The sequence below is a fragment of the Myzus persicae genome, unplaced genomic scaffold (assembly GCF_001856785.1).
Source record: "Myzus persicae strain clone G006 unplaced genomic scaffold, MPER_G0061.0, whole genome shotgun sequence".
In the NCBI taxonomy this organism is placed as follows: Eukaryota; Metazoa; Arthropoda; class Insecta; order Hemiptera; family Aphididae; genus Myzus; species Myzus persicae.
The window spans coordinates 60,280-70,213 of record NW_019104345.1 but is presented as its reverse complement, the minus strand read 5'-3'; the positions used below and the strand labels follow the sequence as shown (position 1 = coordinate 70,213).

Below are 9,934 nucleotides of genomic sequence, written 5' to 3'. Positions count from 1 at the left end.
CACTCGTTATTGAACTATTATTATTATATTCGCTTTAAATGAAGAACTGTAAATATTCCTCCATGTTTTTTTCCCTTTTCTTGTTTTTACCTTATTTAATCAATATCTTCGTTGTTGGAGAATCTTCATTTGGTTTTTTTCCTGGTTGTGCAAACTCTTAGTCAGCCCAATTTGAACATTTCACTATTACATCAAAAAAATTTGTTCGTTTATATAATTGTAGATAACCTATGCAAACCTATGTAAATATTCTTCCCTTCCCTTTTAGAATTCTAATTGTAACTCATAACGACTAATACAGCTAGCAATTAGAGCCACCAGCTAATCCCATTTCGCTATTAGTTGAAAAAAAGGCAAATAAATTATGATCAATAAACTTGATAAACCATTATATTGGAAAACTTAAAAAAAATACATTTCATTTTTATTATCTATATATGAAGTTATATTGTATAAGTTAATTTCGACGATGCATTTTGGTTTTAATTGCTGTCCAATTATTAAATTTTTTTATGTTGGTATTTTTGCATTACACAGTCTGCTCCCCCGCAAATGACGCCCCTTATTATGAAATGTTGTAATGTTCAAATGCTCTCAGCAAACAAATTTAGCAGTGTAATGCTAGACATGTCTGTTCATGGTTGATTAGAATTTGTTTTCATAATTTTGAGGTTTCAAGCTAATGTTTGTTGTACATTTATTTTCTTAATTCGGTAACAAAATCATAATTGAATTATGAATCCAAAATAAGTAACTGTCAGTATTTAATAATGTATATTTAACAATACTTCATTGATTTAATATATATTGTAATAGGTTTTGGAATCTGTTAAAATATTTTTTCAAGTTATTGAAGATTTCCAGAGCCCGTTGTATTATATTTCAACCGTAAGCTTCATGAAAGACATTAAATATCAACTTCTAGTTAAAATGTTTTTACTATTAAAAAATACTTTTTAAAAAAAGTGTTGATATATTTAAGCGAGTCTATGGTTTCCTGGATACACTATGGATAATGGGCATTTATGGGACTATAAAATAATAATATAAAATAATGAGGATAACTAAATATAATGAGTGTTGTACGTGTCATAGTTATCATGAATACCACATAATAGATATTCGACCATACACATTGCGACGCCCAGGATGCGCACTTAGGAATGTCGTATCGTGGCGCGAGCCGTTAGCATTTCCCAGTACGATAGCTATGGCAACCACAGCATCNATTTAAGCCATGATACTGAATTAGTAACAAATTAGTACCTACGTCCAGAACTGAACAAGTAACAATACTAAATACGATAACGAAATGTACAAGGTACGTATCTGCAGGTATTCAACTGTAAATAATTTTTAATATTGCCAAATTCAGTTGTTTGGTGGACAGTGCGGTAGCAAGTAACAACGTATTATAGGTTGTGTAATAGTGTATAATGTAGTGGTGTATAACGGAAAACTTTAAAATTATAACGTCTGAACGCGGAAAAGATCTTGTATTATTAAGTAATGATAAATATTCATATGTAAGAACACGCAAAGATGATTAATCAATGAAATGGAAATGTTCCAATAACAACTGTAGTGCCAGTTTATTAACAAAAAAAGACAAAACTTTTCATTCGTCAAATGGTGAACATGTAAATCATACAAGTAATAACAACGGAAAAATTGAAAGACAGATTTTGAGGGAAAATTGTAAGCGAAAAGCTGAAGAAAATACATCGACAAGACCGTTAAAAGTTATTAGAACAGAGTTATTAAATAGTGATTTACCAAATATTATGAACAATGATATTACATCAGAGCGAAAGGCGATTTATGATAAAAAAAGAAAACAGTATCCAATTTATCCTACTTCTTTAAATGAAGCTACCTATATCCCAATTAAAAAATATGCAAAATAATGATTTATGTATGTTTAAAAGTGAACAATTTGTTTTTGTTCCTGAAACAAATGACTTCGTTTGTATAACAACTAGCCAAAATTTAAATTTTAAGTCAAAACAAATTGAATTTTTTGAAGACGGTATTCTTTATTTTTTTTTACCAAACAAAACAAAACAAATTTAAATTAAAATGTGGAAGTATCTTTTGCAAATATGTCCAGTTCTAAACATTAAAAAGCTGCATCTCGAGTCTCGACTGCGAAATTTGTGCTCACGAAGCAGTCAAAGAAATTTTTCCCAATGTCATTATCGAAACTTGTCGTTTTCATATAGCCCAAACTTGGTGGAGAAAGGTAAGAAATACGATAATTTTGGATTTTCAATCTAGGTAATTAATAACATATAAATTTTATATTATCTGTATGACAGATAAACGGAGAATCACAGTAGAATTTGCTCTCTACAGAAATACAAAAATATATCTTATTTACCTGTAGTCACAGATATATACTATTTTTATTTTTATTTAGTATATATCTATTCTGTGCCTGCAGTTTGATGTTTGATATAATATTATCTGTGATGTTCTTTATCGTTAGGAGGCACAACTTAAGTCGCGGTAGGCTGTAACATAATCTGTTCCTTATCAGTGTCAGTTATCACTATAATTAACAAATGCAATCGATTTTACCGTTTCGGCGGGTCTCGCATTATAATCATTTCATAAATATTACTCCATTGTCAATATTCAATAGTAGTTAACATTCAATAATTGTCGAATCATTTGCAATCTTCCGGCGTCTTTGGTTTAGAAATTTGACTCGCCTGCCACTTCAACTCTCTCAGTTTGTTTAATATTGATGTGTTTCATTACTTCATTGTCACCCTCACCCTTATTTGAACCTTTCAATTGCTAGAAATCGGGTTGATCTTACTTCCCCGCTCTCACCCACTTAACGGACTTTGTTAACTCCAGATATTTGAGACCCGCTGCTGCACGCGCAACAAGAACGTCCGCTCACAGCCATGGCTTTCAACTTCCCGGCGTGCACCTACATTGTGGCTATGATAACCGACGCTTTTCTGTTGTTCTTCTCAGTGTTTCACGTGAGTACCTACTACCTAAACCTTTAGGCTCAGGTTTCTAGATATCATCTTACTGCCAGTTACTCATCTGGTTGTTAATTTAATTGAACGTTGGTCACTACGAGTAACGCGTTTTATTTTTATTTGATAACAATTTGGCTATGTGCAATAACCTTGTATATTTAAGCCATGATACTGAATTAGTAACAAATTAGTACCTACGTCCAGAACTGAACAAGTAACAATACTAAATACGATAACGAAATGTACAAGGTACGTATCTGCAGGTATTCAACTGTAAATAATTTTTAATATTGCCAAATTCAGTTGTTTGGTGGACAGTGCGGTAGCAAGTAACAACGTATTATAGGTTGTGTAATAGTGTATAATGTAGTGGTGTATAACGGAAAACTTTAAAATTATAACGTCTGAACGCGGAAAAGATCTTGTATTATTAAGTAATGATAAATATTCATATGTAAGAACACGCAAAGATGATTAATCAATGAAATGGAAATGTTCCAATAACAACTGTAGTGCCAGTTTATTAACAAAAAAAGACAAAACTTTTCATTCGTCAAATGGTGAACATGTAAATCATACAAGTAATAACAACGGAAAAATTGAAAGACAGATTTTGAGGGAAAATTGTAAGCGAAAAGCTGAAGAAAATACATCGACAAGACCGTTAAAAGTTATTAGAACAGAGTTATTAAATAGTGATTTACCAAATATTATGAACAATGATATTACATCAGAGCGAAAGGCGATTTATGATAAAAAAAGAAAACAGTATCCAATTTATCCTACTTCTTTAAATGAAGCTACCTATATCCCAATTAAAAAATATGCAAAATAATGATTTATGTATGTTTAAAAGTGAACAATTTGTTTTTGTTCCTGAAACAAATGACTTCGTTTGTATAACAACTAGCCAAAATTTAAATTTTAAGTCAAAACAAATTGAATTTTTTGAAGACGGTATTCTTTATTTTTTTTTACCAAACAAAACAAAACAAATTTAAATTAAAATGTGGAAGTATCTTTTGCAAATATGTCCAGTTCTAAACATTAAAAAGCTGCATCTCGAGTCTCGACTGCGAAATTTGTGCTCACGAAGCAGTCAAAGAAATTTTTCCCAATGTCATTATCGAAACTTGTCGTTTTCATATAGCCCAAACTTGGTGGAGAAAGGTAAGAAATTCGATAATTTTGGATTTTCAATCTAGGTAATTAATAACATATAAATTTTATATTATCTGTATGACAGATAAACGGAGAATCACAGTAGAATTTGCTCTCTACAGAAATACAAAAATATATCTTATTTACCTGTAGTCACAGATATATACTATTTTTATTTTTATTTAGTATATATCTATTCTGTGCCTGCAGTTTGATGTTTGATATAATATTATCTGTGATGTTCTTTATCGTTAGGAGGCACAACTTAAGTCGCGGTAGGCTGTAACATAATCTGTTCCTTATCAGTGTCAGTTATCACTATAATTAACAAATGCAATCGATTTTACCGTTTCGGCGGGTCTCGCATTATAATCATTTCATAAATATTACTCCATTGTCAATATTCAATAGTAGTTAACATTCAATAATTGTCGAATCATTTGCAATCTTCCGGCGTCTTTGGTTTAGAAATTTGACTCGCCTGCCACTTCAACTCTCTCAGTTTGTTTAATATTGATGTGTTTCATTACTTCATTGTCACCCTCACCCTTATTTGAACCTTTCAATTGCTAGAAATCGGGTTGATCTTACTTCCCCGCTCTCACCCACTTAACGGACTTTGTTAACTCCAGATATTTGAGACCCGCTGCTGCACGCGCAACAAGAACGTCCGCTCACAGCCATGGCTTTCAACTTCCCGGCGTGCACCTACATTGTGGCTATGATAACCGACGCTTTTCTGTTGTTCTTCTCAGTGTTTCACGTGAGTACCTACTACCTAAACCTTTAGGCTCAGGTTTCTAGATATCATCTTACTGCCAGTTACTCATCTGGTTGTTAATTTAATTGAACGTTGGTCACTACGAGTAACGCGGGTAGATATACGGTATATGAAAATGACCTAGATATGTTGAATCATATTGTGTACCAACTTATTTTTGGATAAGATACTATAAATGTTTTGTAATTCATGTATAATTGTATTATTGTGTTAGGTTATGTTTGCTCTAATCACTCGTATTATACAAGCTGGAGATCAAAACTTAGTTTACTCTAAAACAGCTATTATTCATGTACTATCTGATAGATCAAAAAGTCAGCCGCACTAAAATATTGTATAGACTTACCTAGTTATGCGGTAAAAACTCAAATTAAACCATATCTACCACATAGAATATGGTATTTATTTAAATTTCAAAGTTGTACATGTAATGATGATCATGAAGCGTAGCTAAGCAATTATTATGCTTTGTTTATACCTTAGATTAAGCCTCAGATTATGCCGTAAGGGTACGGTCCATATCATGGCATGTAATATCATAATATAGCCAGTATACATCGTCCCCTTACGCTGCCATTTTTATTCCTTAACGTGATAAAATGATATAGTGGGGGTACTATTGCAATAACCTTGTATATTTAAGCCATGGATATACCTATTGACCTTAATTTATTACACATATATTTATGTCAGTGTTGGTATGTAGTAAACAATTAAATTGTTTTACAAAACTACTACATAATATTTGTATTAGGTATTGTAATCATTATAATAAACAGTGCCACATCTAGAATTGTTCAAGGGATTAGGGCAGGTGGGCTATCAGACAAAGCTCGATGGGCCACTAAGAGATTTGTAAAAGTAAATTATTTTTTAAAATAATCAAATAATTTGGACATTCTGCCTCCTGCTATAGGTTACACTCATAATTAATAATATAAGAATTCTTATATTATCTATAAATGCACACTTGTACTAGTCAGTAACACCATAGAACAATATAGAAGCAACACTCGATCAGCTGATCAGGTTCTTTTTTACCTATGATCTGAAATCTGAACTTAAGAAATAAGCCCATACACCAATATGATGTTAGACCCTTGTTTACCCGTATTCAGGAAACGTTTACTACCACAAACTAGGCGGGTTATGCTGCTCGGGGTCGGTTTGTTTACCATTCCCTACTTCACGTATGCCACAACGGTGTTCAATGCCTCAAACGGCTAATTTACACAGTGTCATGCCCCTGGTAGCACAGAACAATATGAAAATATCACTAGATAAATTGTCAGTAGCCTTGTTCAGATATATTGATAATAATGTTCTAATTATAAAAATTTAAATTTAAATCCAAGTTTAGATCCATATATTTTTGCTTTACTTCAACATTTAAATTATACTAATTTAGTTAATACATGTATCAAAAAAACTCACAAAATAAGTTGCCATTTTCAACATTTGATCCTAACCTAACTGTAGAAAATATAACTGATGAACTTATTGATGTTGCTACCAAGTGGCCTAAAATTCAACAGTTTATTAAATATGATACACAACAATGAAAAACAACAACAGTAGTAAATTGATACTATTGTAGAAACTGAACTTGTTAAAGAATAGCTGCAACTACATTAAAAGACGACACAAATAAAAATACTTAAAAGCTGTAAATAATGTATTGGTTGTTTTAACCTGAATATAACTTTATGACTCCCACTCTCCCTACAACCATGCTTTTTTGTTGCACTTGTAACCTGCTTGGTAATAAGTGTTTTTATTAGGTGAGCATGCTTAAAATATCATCTTGTATCTGTGCAATTATACCTACTTCATAATCTGGTTTTTGAAAATTGCATACATATACTTAGTAAAATGTCATGTAAATTATAATATAACTTAATTACATACAACAATAATAAACAATACGTAATTATTAATAAATATTCAAGAATCTAAGTTTTTGATCCATGTTTATAATTTTGATTTTTATTAACTCATATCAGTGTCATAATAATTTAGACTTATAAGTATTATGTATTTACTAACTAGAATAATAAAAGGTATATTATTACATACTATGTGGGTCCATTCATTAGTTTATTAATGATATATCATTATCTATTTTTATAAGTGTATTAATTAATTTACCTTGTTATTCTATGTCATATTATGCATGTCTCAAGTTGGTGAAGCAAATGGGTACACAAGTTGATTAATAGTATTATTACTTTTTTTTTTCTCTTAACTGAAATTATTTTGGTTATAGGTTATTGCATTTGATGAACTGAAAAATGACAGCAAGAATCCTATTGATCAATGCAACAGCTTAAATCCAGTATGTATAAATATTATAATATGAGAAAAGTTTATATGATTTATCTTGTATACAACTATAACATGTTAAATAGTATTACTGGTATAAATTATAAACATAGTAAGTAACTGTTGGTTTTATAATTCATATTTTGTTAATAATTTATTTTGTAAAGTATACCATATATTATGCAAATGTGATATTATGTACAATTTTGGTTACAATTAAGGTTTTAATTATTTTTCAGAGAAAAACTGTGAAACTTATATTAATGAAGACAAGCGATTAAATATTTTGTTTACATAATTGTGATTCTTTGTATTATTTTTTTACTAAACCTAAAAAATACAACTTTATTAGGATAATATGATAATATTTAACTGTTATAAAAGGCTCCTTTTTTAGTCAAAATTAAAAATTTACGTCATGTATAATGTCTGATTTAAAAGTTGAATTTTAGCTTAAAAGGCTAATTTGTGTTTAGAAGTTCCAATTTTGTGTATTAAGTATTAATAACAGAGTGAATTGACTTATTATTAAACTTAAAGAAATACCAATTTCAAGTTTTCTCAAAAGTCTTTTACAATATTTTAAATTGTATGCAATTTATGAGTGTGTAAAATAATAAAATTTAAACATTCTCATAAGTAGCTTGAAAATTGTAATTCTGAAAAACATCCATCAGAAAACATATATTTTTACCTTGAGGTTTTATATTAGGTCTTTTCTATTGCCTAACCTTGAAATTACCATTATACTCAATAGTATTTTACTCTTGATAACTCTACTTAAATAATATCTGAATAAGCTCAGAGAAGTATAACACCACAAACTACCTATATTAAATTGCTTCAAAAAAGCTGATTTTGAGGACTGACAGTCATATAATTCCAATAGATAACTCTAATATTCCTGATGATAAATGGAAGATCGTCTTCATTTTTTCATTAATATTATAAGTATTCATATGGTCTTGTTGATAAAATTGTATTAATAACAGTAAGGAATAATGAATATGTAATTTTTATTTCAGTTAGTGATTCCAGAATATATTTTACATTTCTTCTCCAATCTGTTGTTTTTGTTTGGAGGCCAGTGGTTATCCATTGCTATAAATGTTCCATTAATGGCTTATCATATTTCAAAGTAAGAGTGCATAGATTTTAGTATTCATAAATTGTTAAATTATTTATTTTAAATATTCCATTCTGTTATTTTAGGTATCGAAATAGACCAGCTATGTCTGGTTTTGGTCTCTATGATCCGACTAGTATAATGAATGCCGATAAACTAAACAAATATCAACGTGAAGGTTGGATAAAATTGGCTTTTTATTTATTCTCATTTTTTTACTACTTATATGGGTAAGTTACTTATTTTAATAATACATAATTGAATCAATATATTGACATTTTTTATTAAAACAATTTTAGAATGATAAGAGCATTAATCACAGCATAAATCTAAGATGCTCTGAAGTCTTAACATTCATATTGTACAACTAATAGCTCAAAAGTTAAATATAACTATGGGCAGCTGGAATAATTATCACCAGATTGAATAACCTCTGCATTTTTAATTATTTCAGTAAGAATAACCTTCAATTTTTATATGTTTACAGTGGAAATAATTAAACCGATATTATGCATGGATAATAGTTATGCATTATGAATTAAATTGATTATCATTTAAAAAATATTTTGTATTTTAACATTTTTTGACTAGTGATTTCGTAAATCTCTTAATTATGTAAAATATATTTTTTTGTTGGAATCTTGGGTAAACAAGTGAAGTTAAAGGTCTTTTAAAAAAGTCTTAAAATTAAAAAGTAGTTTATAATGTTTTATACTTAACTCATATTTTTAATGTTTTCGACACATTTGAATTCAATTTACTCAAAATTGAAAAATTGTATTTGCAGGTAAATATGTATGTTACTAGCAATCTGGAATATTGAAACTGTGAATAAAATAATCAACAATTAATTTAACTGTGTTAAAAAATGATAAATTATACTTTATTTAATAGATTTCTAAAATTGTAATACATAAATAATAGTTGTAATACGACATTACCAATTTCTAATTCATAGTCCATAGTTTTATATAAGTTATGATAAAATTTAGATTCTATTTAAAAAAAATGTTTTGCCTTGTCAAACAACTTGAAAATGTAACACAAGGTTCCTCGTAAGTTGTTCTTAGTGGAAATTTAAAAAAAAGTTAAGCAATAGTGTTTATGAGCATTTAAATTAAAAATTTTGACAACATTTGTAAGATTAGTTAAGATCATGAAAGATTGCAAATGGTTTTGAGTTAAAAATTCATAAAATTTTTCTTTTTGTATCTAAGATATTAAATTTAATACAGATTCCTTATAAGTTTGTGTGCCTAGATCAAAAAAAAAAAAAAGGTCTACTAGAAAGTAAAACTTAAGTTATTTTGTTGTAATTAAAAATATTATTCGTGGGTACTTGAAACTTTTTGAGTATATTATTATATTTTATACACACAATGACTTTTCAAAAGTTTTTTTTTTTAGCAAAAATGAATTTAATCTACTTAGTACTAATGCTTAATAGTAAAATAAATCTGTAATCACAATAGTATCATCAAATGTACTAAATTACTAAGCAATACAAACCATCTTCGCTCAGAATCGTTTTTCATATACAACTAT

The 9,934-nt window shown here is 29.0% G+C and overlaps 1 protein-coding gene across 5 annotated transcripts; it reads left to right on the top strand.

Annotated features, from left to right (window-relative positions):
- Positions 1-2,606: 2,606 nt before the first annotated feature.
- On the top strand, positions 2,607-9,240 carry LOC111041378 (protein cornichon-like). Of its 5 annotated transcripts, none has more exons than XM_022325649.1 (6): positions 2,607-2,734; positions 2,807-2,996; positions 7,208-7,276; positions 8,289-8,401; positions 8,476-8,619; positions 8,689-8,953. In XM_022325649.1, the coding sequence occupies exons 2-6, from the start codon at positions 2,916-2,918 to the stop codon at positions 8,714-8,716; spliced, it is 435 nt and encodes a 144-aa protein (XP_022181341.1). In that variant the 5' UTR covers positions 2,607-2,734; positions 2,807-2,915; the 3' UTR covers positions 8,717-8,953. The 5 variants fall into 5 exon arrangements, 4 of the variants coding, with proteins under 4 accessions (XP_022181341.1, XP_022181339.1, XP_022181338.1 ...); XR_002605323.1 differs by lacking the exons at positions 2,607-2,734; positions 2,807-2,996 and adding exons at positions 4,518-4,923; positions 9,177-9,240 and having other exon boundaries at positions 8,689-8,842; XM_022325648.1 differs by lacking the exons at positions 2,607-2,734; positions 2,807-2,996 and adding exons at positions 4,541-4,661; positions 4,734-4,923.
- The last annotated feature ends 694 nt before the right edge of the window (positions 9,241-9,934 follow it).

Bases quoted from the DNA above. Each gene is read 5' to 3' on its own strand.
- LOC111041378 (XM_022325649.1), top strand. From the start codon at position 2,916: ATGGCTTTCAACTTCCCGGCGTGCACCTACATTGTGGCTATGATAACC. The intron at 7,277-8,288 runs GTATGTATAAAT...TTTTTATTTCAG, and splicing joins AATGCAACAGCTTAAATCCA to TTAGTGATTCCAGAATATAT. The intron at 8,620-8,688 runs GTAAGTTACTTA...AAACAATTTTAG, and splicing joins TTTTTTTACTACTTATATGG to AATGATAAGAGCATTAATCA.